The sequence below is a fragment of the Solea senegalensis genome, linkage group LG16 (genome assembly GCF_019176455.1).
Source record: "Solea senegalensis isolate Sse05_10M linkage group LG16, IFAPA_SoseM_1, whole genome shotgun sequence".
Lineage (NCBI taxonomy): Eukaryota > Metazoa > Chordata > Actinopteri > Pleuronectiformes > Soleidae > Solea > Solea senegalensis.
The window spans coordinates 9,336,219-9,357,876 of record NC_058036.1 but is presented as its reverse complement, the minus strand read 5'-3'; the positions used below and the strand labels follow the sequence as shown (position 1 = coordinate 9,357,876).

Below are 21,658 nucleotides of genomic sequence, written 5' to 3'. Positions count from 1 at the left end.
GATCTTTTACCCCACGATTGCGGCTATTTTAACTCCCCGCGGATGTCGGGCCGAGGAGGGGGAATAGCGACTGTTTTTAAAAGTCATTTTAAATGTAAACAGATTTCACCATCAGCCTCGTTTACCAGCTTTGAACTGAGTTTATTTGAGCTGGGTCGCTCTCACACAGTGTTGTGTGCTGTGGTCTATCGCCCTCCCAGATACAATAAGGACTTTCTAAATGACTTTGCTGATTTCTTGGCTGAAATAATGCCTAAATATGACCGTGTCCTTATCGTCGGAGATTTTAATGTTCATGTGTGTTGTCCTGAAAAGCCAATGGCTAAGGAATTCCTGCACCTCATCGACTCTTTTAATCTTGTGCAGTCTGTGTCTGGACCCACACAGGAACGTGGACACACACTTGATCTTGTCTTGTCATATGGTTTGCCTGTTTTTAACTTGGAGATTTGTGATGCAGTGTTTTCTGATCACATGCCTGTGTTATTCGAGGTTGCTCTTGCCTGTAACACAGTTAAATCTGGCGGCACTGCTCCTCGGAGCTGTCGTATTTTTAACCCTTCCACTACTGTTCGGTTCTCAGCTGCTTTTAATCAGGAGTGTGTTTCTCCTGGGTCTGTGTGCGATACAGAGGAGCTGAGCTCATGGTTTCACTCTACCTGCCAAACCGTTTTGGACGCTGTGGCTCCACTAAAAACCAGGCAGCCCAAAACTAAGTCTGAGCCCTGGCTGAATGAAAGGACTCATGCTGTCAGACGAGAGTGCCGTAGAGCAGAGCGCAAGTGGAAGAAGGACAAACTCCATGTTTCGTTCCAAACATTAAGGGACTGTTGGCGTCACTATCAGACATCTGTGAAAGATGCTAAAAGAAACCATTTCTCTGACATTATCCTGTCAAACAGTCACAAGCCCCGTGTTTTGTTTGACACCATTAACTTGGTTCTAAATGCCCCACAGACTACCTGTATGGAGGCCTCCACCACTGTTTGTGAGAACTTCATGCACTTTTTTATTGACAAAGTCTCTTCTGTTAGGGCGCTTATCTCACCTCCTGCATATGACCCCTCTGTCTCTGTTCCCTGCACTGCTGTTTTTAACCAGTTTGAACCAGTGACATTGTCGTTTTTACAGGAGGTTGTTGGTCGGCTGAAGCCCTCAGGTTCTCCAAATGATGCTGTCCCTCCTCGACTATTTAAAGAGGTTTTCCACACTATAGGGCCATCTATTATTCTGGTTTTAAATAGCAGTCTGTCCACAGGTGTGGTCCCCAAAAATTTTAAACATGCAGTAGTGCAACCTCTTATCAAAAAACCTGGTCTAGACCCTGCAGTTCCTGCAAATTTCAGGCCCATCTCCAAACTGCCTTTTATCTCAAAAATCCTTGAGAAGTTAGTCCATGGTCAAGTAATGGCCTTTTTAGAGGAAAATAATATCCTTGAGATTTTCCAGTCCGGTTTTAAATCACTGCACAGCACAGAATCAGCACTTTTAAGAGTTTTTAATGATATCTTTTTAGCTACTGACTCCGGTGACTGTGTAGTTCTTGTGCTTTTAGACTTAACTGCTGCTTTTGATACAGTGGACCACAAGATCCTGATCTCACGTCTGGAGGAGCAGGTCGGCATCAGGGGCACAGCTCTGGAATGGTTCAGGTCATACTTGGCTGATCGAACTTTCTGTGTCAGCCTCGGTGACTCGACATCCTCCTCGGCTCCTCTCACCTGCGGGGTCCCACAAGGCTCAGTTCTGGGCCCCCTTCTTTTCTCTCTGTATCTGCTTCCACTTGGCTCCATTCTTAGAAAGTATGGCATCTCGTTCCATTGCTATGCAGATGACAGTCAAATCTACATGCCTATTAAAAAGAACGATGAATACTCTTTTAAAATTTTACTTCAGTGTCTTGATGACATAAAGGCCTGGATGGCTCTGAACTTTTTAAATTTTAATGACAAAAAGACAGAAGTGATGGTGTTTGGTGGCACCACCGGGGCCCCCCAAGTAGATCTGGGCTGCTTGGCTCCGTTTTTAAAACACACTACCACAAACCTGGGGGTTAAAATCGACTCTGATCTGAAGCTTGACAACCAGATCAGGTCCGTTGTTAAATCGAGCTTTTTTCAGTTGAGGCAGCTGGCCAAAATAAAGCCAATTCTCTCGAGGCAACATTTTGAAATTGTCATTCACGCCTTTGTCACCACTCGGCTGGACTACTGCAATTCTCTTTATGTGGGGGTTAGTGCGTCCTCCATTGCTCGTCTTCAGATGGTACAAAACGCTGCCGCACGTCTTTTAACTGGCACGCGTAAATTTGAGCACATTTCCCCCATTTTAGCTTCACTCCACTGGCTGCCCATACACTTCAGGATCGATTTTAAAACAATTTTATTTGTTTTTAAATCCCTGAATGGTCTTGCCCCGCCCTACCTCTCTGAGCTTCTACATCCATACTCACCCGCTCGCTCTCTCAGGTCAGCTGATCAGCTGCTCCTGAGTGTGCCTAAAACCAAGCGGAAGCTCAGAGGGGATCGTGCCTTCGCTGTCGCAGCTCCAAAACTTTGGAATGCTCTGCCCCTCCACATAAGACAGGCCTCGTCCTTGTCTGTTTTTAAATCCCTTCTTAAAACCCACTTTTTCTCTTTGGCCTTTGACACTTCATGAGACGTTTGGTTTTATTTATTTTACATATTTTAATTTGAATAGAATGTATTGTTTTTTATTGTATGCTGCTAATTCTTATTGTATTTTATGATTCTAATTTATTTTAAGCTGTTTTATCTAATTTTGAACCTTTTATTATTATGCCTTTTATTTATTCTGTACAGCACTTTGGTCCATTGTGGTTTGTTTAAAGTGCTTAACAAATAAAGTTGGATTGGATAGGATCTACCCTCGACCCACCAACGGGGTCTTGGTGAGGAGTTTTCTCCTCCTAGTTTGGAGGTCTGTTTTTCACTGTGTTCAGTTGACACTGTTCTGTCTTTGTTATTGTTTGTGTTATCAGGGGTTTACGCTACTACAAAATAATTCACATTTTTCTATGTTTAAGTGATGTCACAGAATTTGAAAATTGCTTCTCTGAATGTTAATGGCTTGAGTAACCCGGTCAAGAGGAGTAGGGTCCTAGCAAAAATTAGGAAAGATAAGTCCCAAGTGGTATTTTTACAAGAGACACACATGTCAAAACCGGAACATGAGAAGCTAAGAAAGTTTGGGTACACCAACACATATTATAGTTCATGTAAAAATAGTAGGAGGAGAGGGGTTGTAATAATGATATCTAATTCTTTAAACTTTGAGCTGCTTGGAGAAAAAAGAGATGATGAAGGTAGATATATAATTATTAAGGGCAGGATTGACAGTGTTTTGATCACATTTGTGAACGTTTATGCTCCTCCAGAGAGGGACAGATCCTTTTTTAGGAAACTATTTGATTTAATTATTTCTGAGAGTGAGGGAATCCTGGTCTGTTCGGGAGATTGGAATACAATTTTGAACCATCGACTAGACACGACAAGCACAAGCAGACTTGGATCCTCAAAATCAAAAGACCTAAAAATCCTGATAAGAGAGGTAGGCTTGTTTGATGTCTGGAGAAGTATTCATACAAGTGATAGGGAATTTACCCATTATTCAGCCACACATAAAGTACACTCTAGGCTAGACTTTTTCCTGATGAATAGCATTGATAGACACAGGGTACAAGAGTGCACAATTGGAACGGCAGATATATCAGATCACAGCATGGTTTACCTTAGTTTACATTTAAACAGCAAGCCAAGGAATACACTATGGAGGCTGAATATAGGAATTTTGAATAATAAATCCACAGTGGAAGAAATTACAAAAGAAATTGGTGAATGTATAAATGATAATAAGGACGACCAGGTCGACCCAACTATTCTTTGGGACACAATCAAAGCAGTTATGAGAGGGAAGCTAATATCAAGGACAGCTCACCTAAGGAAAATCTGGAGATCAAAATATGATCAATTAGAGGAGGAATTGGAAAACCTAGAGAAACAACAACCCAAAAATGTCAATAAAGATATAATAGGTAACCAGATTAAAGAAAAGAGGAAACAAATTGAGAACTTAATTAACAATGAAATAGAAAATAAACTGAGATCCGTGAAGCAAACTTTCTATGAATCAGGCCCAAGGGCCGCACGATTATTGGCGAGGCGCCTTAGGACGCAACAAATAACAAATTCAATTAATAAGATTAGGGACCCCTCAACAAATACATTGAAATATGACCCAGAAGAAATCCATACAATCTTTAAAAACTACTATGAGACCTTGTATTCACAGCCTGAGAAAGTTGACGATGAGAAAATCAAGGAATTCCTGATCTCATTGGACCTCCCCTCAATAGGCTTAGAGCAATATAGATGATATTTGACTGCCCCTATTACAAAAAATGAATTGGATAAAGCCATAGGTAGACTGGCGACTAATAAGAGCCCTGGAAGTGACGGCTATCCAAATGAATGGTACAAAAAATTCAAAGAAGCCCTTGCCCCGGTACTATTAGAATCATTTAATTGGACGCTTGAGAAGGCGATAGCCCCTCCTTCCTGGAGAGATGCTGTGATATCTGTCATTCCGAAAGAGGGGAAAAATAAAGAATACTGCGAGTCATACCGCCCAATATCTATTCTGAACGTAGATTATAAACTGTTTACATGCATTATCACTAAAAGACTGGAACGTTTTTTGCCTGACTTGATACACGAGGACCAGACAGGTTTTGTAAAGGGACGGCAAACACAGGACAACATCAGGCGCACACTTCATATTATAGAACATGTTAATAAACACCATACAAGCGCTGCACTGATCAGCTTAGATGCTGAAAAAGCATTTGATAGGGTCAGCTGGGCTTTTTTGTATAAAGTACTGGAAAGGATGGGATTTAATGATAAATTCATAAATTGCATAAAGGCATTGTATACTGACCCATTAGCCAGAGTTAAAATTAACGGGCATCTGACGGGCACTTTTAAACTCTACAGAGGGACACGACAAGGTTGTTGTGCTAGTCCTGCCCTTTTCGCAATTTTCATAGAGCCACTTGCTCAACTAATCAGACAAGAAGATAAGTTGACAGGAATCACGATGGCAGGAGATGAACACAAAATAGGACTATTTGCTGACGATATAATTACCTTTCTTCAAGATCCAAACACAACGTTTACCATATTATTAAAGATAATGAAGAATATGGATTGATGTCGGGTTACAAATTGAATATGTTAAAAACTCAGGTTTTATCCTTTAATTTCAAGCCAAAAGAAGAAATCAGGAAGAGATATAATTTAAATTGGAATTCTAAGTCAATAAAATACTTAGGAGTGATAATAACTCAGGAATATGACTCAATTTATGAGACAAATTACAGGCTAATTAACGATAAAATTCAAAAAGATGTAGCAAAGTGGTCATTGTTAGTGATGGATTTCAGCTCAAGAATTGAGGTGATCAAGATGAATCTTTTACCCAGGTTGTTGTACCTTTTTTTATCTCTCCCAGTTAAAGTACCAGATTCTCAATTCTCAGCATGGGACAAGCTAATTTCCAGGTTCATCTGGGCAGGCGCCAGACCTAGGATACGATTCAAGACCCTTCAACTAGACAAAGAAAATGGAGGATTGGCATTGCCAAGTCTCAGAGATTATTACTATGCTGCACAGTTAAGATATGTTGTCTATTGGTGCTCTTCGTGTTATCAAGCCAGATGGAAGGACATTGAGATGAACCTGGGTCGGGCCCCCCCTCAGTCAATGTTAGGTGGAAAAGATCATATGGATCTTAAGGTTGAAAACTCAATTTTGAGAGGATCGTTCGAAATATGGTATGACGTCGTTAAAAAATTTAAGTTAACAGGTGACTGTAAGCTGTTGATCTGGCCTTCTCACACCAGGTTCAGACCAGGTGTGATAGACAAAACCTTTAAAAAGTGGAGAGACAAAGGAATAACAGCTATATGTACACTCATTGATAAGCAACATTTTAAATCATTTGGTCAACTTAAGGTTGAGTTTGGATTGGACAACAGAGATTTTTACAGATTTCTTCAATTAAGACACTTATATGAGACAGAGATCAAGAAAGACCTCTCATTGAAGGGAATGATGTGATTGAGCTGTTGACAGGTGCATATAAAAAAACTCCTTCAAAAATAGTCTCTAAACTGTATAGAGGTTTAATGAAACAACAAGGAAGGAATACATTGTATATAAAAGAGAAATGGGAAAAAGAGTTTAACATTGGGTTGTCTGAGAGTGACTGGCATTCCATTTACAAGACCCAACATACATCCACAAGTTCAAAGTGATGGAGGGAGTTTGGTTGGAAGAACATAACACGTTTTTTTATTACACCACAAATTAAACATAGACAATTGGGTCAACAACAATTCTGTTGGAGACAATGTGGGCAATTGAGTGCCAGTCACTCTCATATATTCTGGTCCTGTATGAAAATACGATCATTTTGGGACGGGGTTCTGAGGATCGTGGGGGAAATTTTTGGTTATAATATCCCTGATGACATCAGGCATATGTACCTGGGACTGATACCAGATGGGGTAATAGCTAAAAATGATGTGTATCTGTTCAAGATCCTATCCCTTTGCGGCTAAGAAAGCCATTACAAGAAGTTGGCTGAAAACTGAACCACCTGGACTGAGCCACTGGCTAGATATTGTTGAAGAAATTCGATCAATGGAGCAAATGACCTATAGACTACGGATGAAATCAGAGTTATGTACTGCAAGATGGACAAAATGGCATCTTTATGCAAGATAGTAGTGTCTACCCCCTGTATTTGTGTTTTGTTCTTGTTTTATTGAATGAAAAATAAAGTTTAAAAAAAAAAAAAAAGCAGTTATAACAGTGTACTGTTACAAAGTCAATGTCATGCTTCTTTGTTAAAAGTAAGGATACAGTTAAAAATCTAAACTAGAATTTTTGTTTAAAATATGGAGTTTGTGCTTATGTGCATGTTCACTGAGGGCAAAGTTAGATAGAAGTGAAATTCCTTTTATGTGTACACTGATTTGTCCAAAAAAAGTGATTCTAATTTAATATAAACATTAATCACTTTATCACTTTACTTTTCATACCTCACAGTGCTCACATCAACAGTGACCTCCTCAAAAGGCTTGATAATGTCCACTGTTTCTCGGACAATTCCCCATTCCTCTGTGGACAGTGTGGATAGCGGTACATTTGTGACTTTGGTTATGATGCTCTGCTGCTGTTTGCATAAACTTCGCAAAGACAGGTTGGATGACTCTAAAGGCATGACAAATATGCGAGATACACCACTCTAAGGAATAACAGAGTAATTTATTGAACAAAAATCAAATTACGGAATGAACAGCTAAATATTTACTATATAATTACTATACTTACAATATGTAATATTACTATATAAATCAGTAGTGTAAGGTGCATGAGGGATAATGTGTGTGTAACTGACCTTAATATGAACCAAACTGAATAATAAAACAGATACAAAACAGGTAGATATAATATACAAAATATACAGGGACTGCCTGTCCCTCTCTCTCTGTCTCTGCCTCTGCTTCTCTGCCTGTCTCTCTCACTCTCTGTCTCTGCTTCTCTGCCTGTCGGGAGAGTTGCACTTCTCTAATGGCCTTCACGATCTCCATTTTATTTTTAAAGTCGGCAAAAAGTCTACTCGCTGCCTCGAGGAAGCCTTCACTATATCGCCGTCTTTAAATGGCTTCTTGTGCTTAGCAAGGACGTGACTGACGAGATATGAAGCAATAGTTGCGGCCTTACCCTGGGTCTTCGGCTTGGTGAAGATTGTACTGCTGTGCGGCAAGCTGTTCTTTCAAGTCCCGGACTTCTGTGGCGTGTAAAGGCGTTTTTGTAGGGAAATCCCTCTCGTAGCTCCCGTGTACTCTTTTAAAATGCCACTCCAGGTTCCCTTTCTTTGCCAACGCCACATAACACACATACACCCAATAAAAAACACCCCTCGCGGTCGACTTGGGATCAGTTCACGATCTACCAGTAGACCGCGATCGACTGGTTGGGCACTCCTGCTTTATACAAACAAATTATGCAGTACATGCTGATAAAGATTACACATCGTATGAAACATAGCATTTTACAACAGAGTTTTATGTCCGAGCGAACAGGACGGCAACTTACCCACAGCGTAACATTTTGCTTTTGAGTGCTAAGCACAAACTTATTTACACTGTTACACATTGATAAGTGCCAGGGTGGAGATGACCGGATCTTTAACTTCAATGAACCTTTTCAGCATGTAAAATGTTGAATTCAACCTTGTAGCCACATCCTGCTTCAAATGCAGTTGCTCCTGTCCCATCTGTTGCTGTGTGGCCTTCAGCTTGGTGGTGGGTGCTGCTGATGTACTGGATGTTGCAGAAGCTGTAGCCAGTGTTGCAGCAGCAGTTATTGGAGGTCCAGATGAAGTGCTGCTGGTGGAGATATTTGCAGCTGCTGCAGTGGCTCCATCGTTTCAAGGTTTCAAGGTTTTTATTTGCCATTTGTGCTTAAACAGACAGTCCAGGCACATTTGAAATCTTGTGAGTCAGTTTTAGGAGACAGAAACACAAACTTAAGTATAAATATAAAAGTATAAAAGTAGAACTCAAATTAAAATCTATACAGAGTATAAAAAATATTAAGAAAATATAGAAGAATAAAAATAAAAACATACAGATATACAGCACCCTTTTATGTATATATATATGTGTATATATACACATATATATATACATATATACACATATACACATACAAACATATACACATACAGATACATATATATACATGCACATACACATGTATACTGATGAATTGCAGTATTGCTCTGGGATGTATTGCACATTTATCAGGGAGAGGAATATTGCACATGGTTAAGGTTAGGTAGTGTCTGGTTATTTTACAGAGAGTTCAGTGGTTTTGATTTGCCATCAGTCTTACTGTGGCCAGGAAAAAGCTGTTAAAAAAGCGAGTTCTGTGTGTTATGATGTTGTCCACTCTGCTGTGCCTCAGGTTGTACTTGCAGTGTTTGTATTTGAGCAGAGAGGGACATCAGGCCTAAGGCTTAGCATACTGTCATGTTCTCTTTAAAGATCGTGTTTTTTGAGTTGTTGTTATTTTGTATTGTGTATGGGAGGTGTTTTTATTATAATTTCCATGATGGCAGGACTACAGGTCAGAGTGGGCCTTGCAAACATAGGCATCACATTTGCAGCATCTCAGGCTTGTTTTGTCTCTAGGGGCACAGAGCACACAGCGCTTCCTTTTTGCCCATGTCCTTGTTGGGGGAAAGCAGCCAGGGCAGCGGCTGGGGCATGCACACTCCTAACCAGACTGGCAGAGGCTGGTGTGCGAGGAATGTGCTGGCACCGTTGAATAAGAGGAGTCACCAAAGCTTTCCCCAGCTCTGCTAGGAAAAGTCTCCTCTTGAAACTCTTCCCCTGATTCCAGGTTGGGTCGGTGGCTGTCCACACCACATATGTGTTGAAAGCAGACACATCAAGGATGTTGTGGAACAGTGCCACTGGCCAGTGGGCTGTCATTCGCTTGCAGGTGTATGGTGTATTTTCTTACTTCCGAAACATCCTCCTCTATCTCTGGTTCAATTTTTTTGCCCTCTTCATCCAAAAAGCTGGACCAGAACCTCTTCGACAGAGAACCACTTGGTCATTCGCCTACTCATTGTGCGCAATCTAGGCAGAACAAAGGACAAAGTGGTGGAAGCTGAAAAGAGAGGACTGTTCTGTGGTTTTCAGGGAGAGCGCCCAGATGACTGGACAACTACAGCTAATGTAATCAGGGAGACAGGTAGGAGAGTACTTGGTGTGTCGTCTGGAAGGAAAGTAGATGAGGAGACTTGGTGGTGGAACTGGGAAGTGCAGGAGTATATAAAGAGAAAGAGGTTAGCAAAGAAAAAGTGGGACACTGAGGAGACTGAAGACAGCAGACAGGAGTACAGGGCGATGCAGCACAAGGTAAAGGTAGAGGTGGCAAAGGCCAAACAAAGGGCATATGATGACTTGTATGCTAGGTTGGAAAGTAAGGAGGCAGAGAATGATTTATACAGGTTGGCAAAACAGAGAGATAGAGATGGGAAAGATGTCCAGCAGGTTCAGGTGATTAAGGATAGAGAGGGACATGTGTTGACAGGTGCCACAGAAGTAATGGGAAGATGGAAAGAGTACTTTGAAGAGCTAATGAATGAGGAAAGTGAAAGAGAGCAAAGGGTAGAAGAGGTAACTACTGTGAACCATGAAGTAGCAGAGATTAGTAAAGCTGAAGTGAGGGGGGCATAAGAGGATGAAGAATGGAAAGGCAGTTGGTCCTGATGATATATCTGTGGAGGTATGGAAGTGTCTAGGAGAGGAGGCAGTAGAGTTTCTGGTTAGACTATTCAACAGGATCTTAGAGAGTGAGGGGATGCCTGAGGAATGGAGAAGAAGTGTGATGGTGCCATTTTTAAGAATAAGGGAGATGTTAACAAAGTTGATGAGCCATACAATGAAGTTATGGGAAAGTCAGCATTTGTGAGCAACAGTATGGTTTCATGCCTAGAAAGAGTACTACAGATGCAGTATTTGCTTTAAGAATGCTGGTAGAGAAATACAGAGAAGGTCAGAGGGAGCTGCATTGTGCCTTTGTAGATCTGGAAAAAGAGAGAGGAACTATGGTACTGTATGAGGAAGTCTGGAGTGGCAGAGAAGTATGTGAGACTGGTGCAGGACATGTATGACAACTGTGAGACAGCAGTGAGGTGTGCTGTAGGTGTGACAGAGAAGTTCAAGGTGGAGGTGGGACTACATCAGGGTTCGTCTCTGAGTCCCTTCTTGTTTGCGGTGGTGATGGACAGACTGACAGATGAGGTTAGACAGGAATCTCCATGGACTATGATGTTTGCAGATGACATTGTGATCTGTGGTGAGAGCAGAGACCAGGTGGAGGAAAAGCTCCAGAGGTGGAGATATGCTCTAGAAAGGAGAGGAATGAAGGTTAGTCGCAGCAAGACAGAATATATGTGTGTGAATGAGAGGAACCCAAGTGGAACCATGAGGCTACAGGGAGTGGAGATAAAGAAGGTGGAGGATTTTAAGTATTTACGGTCAACAGCCCAGAGCAGTGGAGATTGTGGAAAAGAGGTGAAGAAACGTGTTCAAGCTGGTTGGAATGGGTGGAGAAAAGTGTCAGGGGTAATGTGTGATAAAAGAGTATCAGCCAGAATGAAAGGAAAGATATACAAGACAGTGGTGAGACCAGCGATGCTGTATGGTCTAGAGACAGTGGCACTGAGGAAAAGACAGGACGCAGAGCTGGAGGTAGCAGAGATGAAGATGTTGAGGTTCTCTTTGGGAGTGACGAAGATGGATAGGATCAGGAATGAGTCAACCAGAGGAACAGCACATGTTAGATGTTTTGGAGATAAGGTCAGAGAGGCCAGAATGAGATGGTTTGGTCATGTACAGAGGAGGGATAGTGAGTATATTGGTAGAAGGATGCTGGGGTTGGAACTGACAGGCAGGAGGTTTATAGGAAGACCAAAGAGAAGGTTTATGGATGTAGTGAAAGAGGACTTGAAGTTAGTTGGTGTGAGAGAGGGGGATACAGAGAACAGAGTTAGATGGACGAGGTTGATTCCCTGTGGTGACCCCTGAAGGGAGCAGCCGAAAGGAAAAGAAGAAGAAGAAGATCAAATGTCTTAAACCACTGTTATGTCCACTGGTCACAGCAATAAATACTGTATTTTTGCAATTTTTGCAATTCCTCTCCATTTCTAGTGTAGCCTACTGGCCTATTCATTAACAATATGAAATTTCAATGCATGTATGAGTATTGGTATACAGATATATACTATAAATTACAAAAAAAAGCTGCTTAACCCTCCTGTCGTGTTTACCTCCCGCCCCTTACTTTAGTGTTCCCAGTCAAAATTGACCCGTCTGTTTTAAGTGCTCTTAAATTACCACAAAAACCATTTTTCACCACCAAATTTTTATTCAACATTCTTTAGCTGTGAGCAATGTCTCAAAGTAGTGTTTAACATGAATGTATAGAGTTAGACATAAAATAATTGCTGTGAAAATACAAATAGGCACTTCACAAAATGAACATGTAATGTGAAAAATAAATGGAGAACACAAAATGAACATTTAATGTGAAAAATAAATGGAGAACCAAAGACCAAACTGACAACATGAAGTCGTGTGTGTGTGTGTATTTTTCTATCCTGATGGGGACCACATCCTGACTCTTCACTCACACGGTGGGGCCCAGTTTTTCACATGGGGCCCAAAACTCGGTCCCCACGGGCACGAGCATTGCAATCAATAGAAAACAGCCTCCTGATAGGCCCTGCCCAGTTTTTTGAAAAAAAATTTGGACCCCATGAAGTCAGTTTTCATGACAGAGTGTGTGTGGGATTGGGTCCCCAGTGGTCACAAATGGTATTGCAGTGTGTAAGTTTGCACCGGTGGGGTCCAATTCCTGACATGTGTGTGTGTATGTCAAAAAACTTCATATTTCATGAAGATGAATGTACATTTAAGTGATCAGACTTCAATATTATCAAATTATTATGCCCAAAATCTAGTTATAAACACTATAACTTACTTTGAAAGCAGTTTCATTCTTTTTGTAATAATGAATAAACGCATTGAGTCAGGGGTCTGAAATGTCAGTATGTGTATCAAGGACAAACGTTTGCCCAGGGTGCAGAGCAATAAACGCAATAATTTGACACCTCTAATTCTGAATGCCCTAATCTGAGCTGCAACTTACATCTGAGAAAGTTGGCTGCAATACATAATTTGTATGAACTAATTATTAATTGAATTTCCAGTATTATTATATTTTCAAAACTCCCTTGCATATTTTAACTTTTAATAATTAAAATATTAGTGAAGGAGTTCTGCAGTTGTGGTAAATGTGTCCTGTCTTTGTTGTTTAGTCTGCAGGAAATCCAAACCAAGAGGCCTCATCACAGTCAGCGCCTCCAGCACAGATGCATACACCTTCCAAGATTTTAGTAAGTGTCAAACACTGCATTTAACTTGTTCCATATGACAGCCCCAGTGAGTTTTGGAAATAAAAACATGTTTCTCCTAGTGTTGATATCTGATTGTATGCAGCTCTTTAGCATTTTCATAATGTGCAGGTTTATGTCAAAGTGAATTATGATTTTATCAAAGTTATTTAGCAAATGTACATTCACCACAGTGTTGTTAAGCACCTGTAGAGTTCTTAGGTTATTATAGAAGTGGGGAATGATTTGACAGTCTTTTGAGAGATACTGGATTTTTTTTTTGTTCTAGGAATCAAGCTCAGAATTAGCAGATACATTCATCCTTGAAAGCTCACACTCTGATGCTGATGCATAATTGCTAATTTTGTATCTCTTAACACAACTCTCAAAATGCATAGCTGTACCCTAACTCTACTCCTGTAAAACACAGGTTGATTGTCAGGTTAAGTTGCCTAAGTTTCTAAATCTGGTTAGTGTTTATTCTTTTAACTATAAGCTTCTTGTACATTTCATTTTCAGCTTACCAAAGAATACCTTGAACGGATCGCCACGGTATCACATGGATCAGACGCCTCTCAAAGCTCCATTGAAAGCAGTGGTGACGATTATATTCCATCAAGAGGCTCTCTCTATGAAGGCTCTTCAGAAGAACCTGACAGTCCCATCAAGATCCCAGTGGTGAAACCCAAAAAGTCACAGAGGACACGGCCCACAAAGTCTTCAGATGAAGACAAGAAGACAACAGGAAGTGAAAATTGTGATGACACAAACCTGGCAAATGTGTCAGTACTGAAGCTGCAAAAAAAGAAAGATGGTGCCAGAGTTTACAGTAAGACACATTATTGTTTTTATTGTCCCATCCGCTGCAACAAAATGTCACAGCACTTAACTCGCAAACACAGCCGTGAATCTGCTGTGGCTGAAGCACTAAGTTTTCCTGTGAAGTCAAAGGAACGAAAATTACATTTTGATCTCATTAGAAATAAAGGAAACCGTGCCCATAACAATGAGGTCCTAAAAACTGGTATTGGCACACTGATCCCAAGTCAGCAAACTACAAAATCAGTGAAAGCAAGCGACTACATGCACTGCGTAAACTGTCAGGCTTTCCTCAAAAGAAAAACCTTATGGAGGCACATGTCCAGGTGCAGGCTTTCACAAAAATGTAGCACATCAAAGCCAGGCAGAAGTCGGGCCCAGGCACTCTGTGCCTATGCACAGCCTGTCCCAGATGGTGTTAGCCGAAAGGTTTGGGAGCTAGTAAGTGCCATGCACCAAGATGAAGTCACAGCCATCATCAGAAAAGAGAGAAGCATTTTGAAACTTGGAGAACATTTGTATGCCAAGCATGGACATGACAAAACCAAACATGACTACATCAGACAAAAAATGCGGGAAATCGGACGGCTCGTGCAGCAGTCACGGAAAGATGGTACACTGAAACGAATTAAGGACTTCTATGTGCCTTCAAACTTTAACAATGTAGTTGAAGCAGTGAAAGCTGTGGCTGGCTTTGATGAGGATAAAAACACCTACAAAACTCCATCATTGGCTCTGAACCTGAACAGGAGCAGGGCTCTTTTTGAGAAAAAGTCGGATGTGTCTGTGTCATGTTGTGCCCTACAAACTCTGAAAGAGAGGAAATGGAACAGTTCACAGGTCCTTCCTTTCACTGAGGATGTGAAGATCATGCACATGCACCTTGAAAAGTGCAGAGAAGAAAACCAAAGGAATCTGAAGAAAAACCCAAACAAGAAGACCTGGACCAAGCTGGCTACTGTGACGCTTGCTGAGGTGATCCTGTTTAATCGCAGAAGAGAAGGTGAAGTGTCCAAGATGACACTTAGTGCATTCACCCTGAGAGAAAATTCTGCAGTCCATTCAGATGTGGCACTAGGACTTTCAGAGCTGGAGCAAAAGCTTTGCCAACATTGAAATAAGAGGGAAAAGAAACAGGAAGGTTCCTATCCTTCTAACACCAGACATGTTGTCATCAATGGGCCATGGTTGCACATTGGCGGCTCTGTGGTGTGCCTGATGACAATCCCTTTTTCTTTGCCAGAGCTGAATTAGAGAGTCACTTAAGGGGATCAGACACCATCAGACACATGGCGAAGGAATGTGGGGCCAAGCACCCTGAAACTCTGCCCTCAACCAAGTTAAGAAAGCAGGTATCTACACTGTCCACAGTTCTCAACCTGGGGGACAATGAGATGGACACACTGGCAAATTTTCCTGGCCACGACATCCGGGTCCACAGACAGTATTACTACCTGAAGGAACAATGGAGTTAGCTAAAGTCAGTAAAGTGCTGATTGCCCTAGAACAGGGTCGGCTGTCAGATTACAAGGGAATGAGCTTGGATGAAATCCAGATTGATCCCAATGGTAAAAGAAACTTCCTCTTAACACATTTAGTTTAATTTCAGACTAAATGTCTTTTTCTCATATATTTCTTTTTGTTTTCCTGGCGTTCAGAACAGGTATTGGAAGCTGTGGACAGTGACCTGTCACAGACATAGATGGACATGGACTCATCTGTTTGCTCATCAGGTGGGTTACACATTACTTGTGTGCATTAAGGTAATTTACTAGTTAATGACAATCATTGATATCTACACCCTTTATTATTTCCTTGTTTTTACAAACACTGAGAGACAGATCATGATTTACCTTAACATCTAGTTACCTGTCTTTACAAAAAAGGCTGGAATCAAAATAGTAGTAACGTATAATATGGTAAGGTGTAGAATTTCTTTCTGCCCAGTTAATCTTTCAGCAACTTTAAAACGAGTAATAAAATTATTAATAATGTGCAGTCTTTTGTCTCAGTACTGCCAATCAAACAAACTAATGATCAGATGTCTCTGTTCTATTTACATACACAAAAGAAATAAAATACTGTTTCTCTCTAGCTTATGTCATGTACCAAACGGACAGGAATACTTATTTAATTCACCAGTAAAATCAAGCTAAAACTCTCCTCCGTCTCCTCCCTCACGTCTCTTCTGTCCTCATTAGTGTTGTGTCGTTCATGAACGAGTCGTTCCAAAGAACAGATCTTTTGAGTGAATGAACTGAATGGAATCACTTCATGAACTGATTCCTTTCTTAGTTCAGTTGAGCTCAGCAGCGAGCGTGCTGGCCAGGAGTGGAACTGCCGCGTTCTTTGACTCACTCGTGAATCTTCGGCAAATGACCTAGCCATTGTGAGGACGGGGAGGGAGAGGGAGTCTGTCCACAGTGACAGTTCTGTGTGCAAGCGAGTGTAATGTTTGGTAACATACACCCTTGTTTTGAACAGCAGTAGTAAAGGGTGTTCTCTATATACAGTATATTTGTGGACATGAATGTATTCATATAAAAAGCAGAGACACAATAGCGAGTGACAGTCCCCGCCCACATGCTGGCTGCGCCGTTTACCGAAGAGAACTCTGTCGCTGAGGACGTGATTCACGTTAATGTCGTCACTCACTCATGATCACAGAACTGTGGCTGAGGTGAATCTGGTTCCCGCTGTCACTCACTGATGATCCTGCAAGATCACGTCGTCAGCCACCGTTCTCTGTGATCATGAGTGAAAATGCGAAGCGATTTTATTAAGTTCTTGTTCTCATAAGATTTTGTTATAGATTTGCACACTGTGTGCATTACTAGAATAGGGGTAGTATTTTTTGAAAAAGTGTGCTTCTCAACCTCAGTTTCCTCCTGAGTTGAGAAATATTTTCATTCTTTTCTTTGTTACGTGCCCAGTGAAAAAAAGAATGAAGATATTTCTTGACTCAGGGGAAACTGAGGTTGGGAAGCACAGGTTTTCAAAAATACTGCCCCTATTCTAGTAATACAAAGCTAAATGAAAATTGCTGAATTATTCCTTTAATGATGTGGAAATACAAGAACAAAAAGCTTCTTATTTGACTCTATGGGGCATCATTGTGTGTTGTAGCCACACAGTATACTGTATGTATGCATTTGTGTTAAATTACATACAGCCCCATAAATGATGCACATATTTAATGAATCAGTATCAAGACTGCTGTAAAAACACTAGCATGTAGTGCAGCGCTATACACTTTCACACATTTGTAGCGTTGATATTTGCAGGAGGTGTTAAAAAAAAAATATATATATATATATATATGTATATGCACACTATTTGCACACTGTGTGATTGTGCATGTTTTGTTAAAACCAGAGGCTCTTTTTTATTTTCTGTTTTTATATTCTTTTAAACTATTTGGTCATCAATGTGGTTACGTGGTCATGGTTGACATGAATAAATTCATTGATTGACTTAAAAAGGCCTGTCTTTTGTCAAATAGCACAACACTTAAAGTTAAGTTGAACCTTTATAACACTCATGGATTCCTGTTCTTTCTAGTTGTATCAGTGTTGATCATTGAAGGCCAGAAGCATCTTTTATCTGCCTATTTGAGGCATACAGACATAATATGGGTGGGGTTGGGATTTGGAAGCCCCACGAGGACCCATGACTGGTCCCCATAAGAACCAAAATTCAAGATTAAAATTTATGTGAGAGTGTTTGATGTTTTAAGTCATTTTCATCCTCACAGAAATTTAAAAAAAAATTAGCTTTTTTTTTTGCATGGTTTTAGTCTAGATAAAATTATCTGCAGATGTGGGTTGAACTGCAGAGATCAGGGACACTATCATTGCCCTGTGTGCAGTAAAACTGTATTGAGAAGGCCAGACATGACAAGACACTTGGAGGCTTTGACTGCCACCTCTCCAGAACAGACCTCCCCTCCCACCCACAAAGATACAGCTGCAGTGTCCTCCTCGGTTTTATCTATACAGGATCTTGCCTCTTCCAGCTCAGCTTCAGCAGAGCAACAAAGCTCAACTGCACCTCTATCCACACTCCTGCAAGCCACAGTCTCCACCTCTCAAGATTCGACTGCTTCTGCGCAAGATACAGCTGCAGTGTCCTCCTTGGTTTTACCTGCTGCCACAGAGAATAGAGGTTCAAGACTATCCCTGAAAAAGGGATAAATGCCCTCATTGCAACTACACTATCTACACTAAAAACATGGTCAAACATAGCCAGAGAAAACACAGTGGAAAATCAAAGGACGTAACAGTTCAGCAATTATTAAATGAATTATGGTGTTACAATTGCAAACACATATAAGATATGCCTATATAAAAAAAAATGAATAAATCATTATGTAAATGTGTCCAACAGTGCAGGGGGCTACATTTTCAATGATAAATAATGGTATAGAAGCAAAGAACAGTCAGCAATAGGTTGGAGTGTAGATGCATTATGCCATCACATGGTTTAGGGTAAAGTCAGGCATTTAATTAAATAAGGAGGGTGCACATGCACAAGGAAACATAACAGAAGGAGGCTGTACAGAGGGGTATTCCATCAAGCAGGCTAAAGGCAAAGCCAAGCTTAAATGGCCAAGTCTGGCTAATATTAGTGAGAGTTCGGTTCCATCAAAGAGGCTGAGATTAGCCCCAACTCAGTAACCATGGAAACTATGACTCTGGCTAAGCCTCTACCATGGCTAAGCCATAACTGTGGCTCAGGTTGCCGTTCCATCAATCTGAGCCTCAACCCTGTTCCACCAAGGTGGCTAATGTGAATGCCAGCCATGGTACCTTATGCTGCCGGTCAAACCTGGTCTGTAGCAGGCTAAAAGTGAAGCTTAGCACCATCTATGATCAAAGAATGTCCAATAGACAGAAACAGAGACACACAACTGTCATGTAATGATAAAATAATATGTAAAACATAAATTATATAATAAAATGTATTAAAGAAATGATTTATACTAATAATTATATATATTATATATAAGTACATAAAAGAACATTATCACCAACATAAAATATAATAAAAATAAGACACAAATAAATTAAACTAATTGGCCAAAAAATATAATAAAAGGAAATTGAGGCATTGAAAATAAAAGATTGAATATGTACTCCAAACCACAATTAGATGTAAATGCCCTCCAATCTCCACCCCCACACACCCTCCTTGCCTCCTATTGGCTGGCAAAGCCAAAGCCAATTAAGGTCAATTGACAAAGGCCAAGACATATAAGCAGTGCATTCAAGAGAGGGAGAGGGACACAGACAGACAAAGAGAAAGAGAGATTGAGTGAAACATTTCTACATGGCATGCCCATTCATTGACAACCCAGTGAATGAAGAGGCCCGGATAATTCAACGGGCCTTCCTACCACCACCAGCACCAAGGGTCTTCCAGGACAGGACCAACCCGTTGACCCACACAGATGCGTACCTGTGGGAGAGGGACCGGTTCAGCAGGCAAAGCATTATGTATTTATGCAGTTTGCTTGAACCATACATTATGAGGGTCACTCGCCGTAGCCAGTCTCTGACCACTGTGCAGTCAGTCTGTATTGCACTGCAGTTCTTTGCCAGCGGTACATTTCTCTACAGTGTTGGTGATGCTGAGAAGTTAAGCAAGGCAACTGTTTGCAGAGAGGTAACAATTATGTCCTCTAGTCATTTGTGATTATTTCCAGCATCGCCACATATTATGCAAAGGAGTTGAGCTGATCACATGGGGGTGTCCATGATGTCATATAGGTCATATATGTCATAGGCCATGACTAATTAGAAACAGAGACAGATGGCAATGAAGTAATATATTTATTTAAATAAAGTAATTTCCATAGTTATCTTTCATATGTATACATTAAACATGACACAGAGCAAACACATTACAGGTAAGAGCAGTCTACCTGGCCCTGAAGCAGTTCCTTAACATCTACATCACCTTCCCTGGCCATCATGACCCACAGCGGATCAAGGAGGCATTCTATGCAATTGCAGGTTTGTGACATTTAAATGCATTTCATGTAAAGTGGAAAGTGGCCCACAGGTTGATAATGTTGTACCTTATTTTTCCACATAGGCTTCCCCAATGTCCTTGGCTGCATTGATTGCAGCCATGTGAGAATTGTGGCCCCATCCGGACCAGTGGAACGAGATTATGTGGACTGGAGAAATCACCACAGTCTGAATGTACAGGTATGTAGCCTACTACTGAAGCCACGATTGTCCCAACAGTAGTCTCAAGCATAACTGATTGTTACCCTTCATGCTGACAGATGATCTGTGATGCCAATTACTTGATCACTAACATTGAGGCAAAATGGCCTGGGGGGGTACATGATGCCAGAATATTCAGGGCAAGCTCAGTGGCACAGAGGCTTGCTCAAAGTAAGAGAATATCTCAAAATTAACATTCCTTATGTTTCAATGTGTCATGTCACATAGATGACATCCATTCCTTTCTCACCCTGCAGGGGAGTTTGAAGGTATCCTCCTTGGAGACAGGGGTTATCCCTGTCTTCCTTACCTTTTAACACCATATAGCGATCCAGGGACTGAGGCAGAGGAGGCCTTTAATGGTGCCCTCAATTCCACCAGGGCACGAATTGAGATGGTTTTCGGCCAACTGAAGTCCAGGTTCAGCCTCATATTCAGATAATAGCCTTCAAACTACAATACTGCCCAGACAACCCTACAGTTTTAAATGTCTTTTTGCTCCAATACCGACAGGTTCCAGTGTCTGAAATACCTGAGGGTTGCTCCAGAATGTGCCTGTGATATTACGGTGGCCTGTGCCATCCTCCCTAACATCGCAACCATCCGCAGGGAGAGGCTCCTGGATGTCACACTGGAGGAGAGATGGGAGGACCCCAATCCCATGCCAGAAGACATGGATGGGAGGGCCGTGAGGGACCTCTATAGGGACGCACATTTTCCATAATTTGAAGAGCTCCATTCTTAATTTCATTTTTTTCTCGAATGTACTGCAATGAAATTTATATTTTTTCACAGAATTTAGACAGGACACAGTAGACATGTTGAAAACTTTTAATTTTATGTGGGTGGGTCACGCAGGTCAGGCTGTGGAGACCAAACGGAACATTAAATGCAGTAAGAACAATGACCTTTGGCTGTGCATTTGGAGTCATACTTACATCCTTTTCCATCTTCCTGATCTCAAGTTTTATCTTCTTAATTTGGAGCCTCTTATACTCCGTTGCATGGAGGAGATACCGCTTATAAATTGCACGGATGTCCTATGATGAATTAATGTGTCAGTGCAACCAACTATGCAGTTTATGGTGGGTAAAAGGGAGCGCCTACTCACTTCACTTCGCCCAGCAGATGTAGTCCTCCTGCCAGCTGGGGAAGGCCTAGGTTCCTGCAGGAGGGTGTGTGGTACATTATTACAGTATGATTATAACATTTCAAAAACAACTAGTACATTAATGATTAGGCTTACATCTTGTAGCTCACTGTCTCGACCGGTGAGTGTTTCTTCATCGTCATAGTCGTCATCATCATCATCATGTGGCTGTTGGCTTGGGCCTTTTCCCTGCAAATATAGAAACAGCAGTTAATGGGGGAGAGGGAGTGGGCTGACTGCATGTAGGTTAGGACCTACTGGGTCGACTTGGGTCCCGGCTGCATCCTCAATGTGAAGTTTGGTGGGTCAAGGAGAATAATTTGATCCCCTTTCACTATCAGACACACAGGTGCATAGTTAATTATCCCTAATGTGGGGCTGTCACCAGAATAGG

The 21,658-nt window shown here is 41.2% G+C and overlaps 1 protein-coding gene across 1 annotated transcript; it reads left to right on the top strand.

Moving 5' to 3' along the window:
* Positions 1-14,451: 14,451 nt before the first annotated feature.
* LOC122783123 lies at positions 14,452-20,838 on the top strand. The gene is made up of 7 exons (XM_044047765.1): positions 14,452-14,856; positions 15,540-15,614; positions 19,790-19,895; positions 19,978-20,093; positions 20,174-20,285; positions 20,372-20,534; positions 20,628-20,838. The coding sequence occupies exons 1-7, from the start codon at positions 14,452-14,454 to the stop codon at positions 20,836-20,838; spliced, it is 1,188 nt and encodes a 395-aa protein (XP_043903700.1).
* The last annotated feature ends 820 nt before the right edge of the window (positions 20,839-21,658 follow it).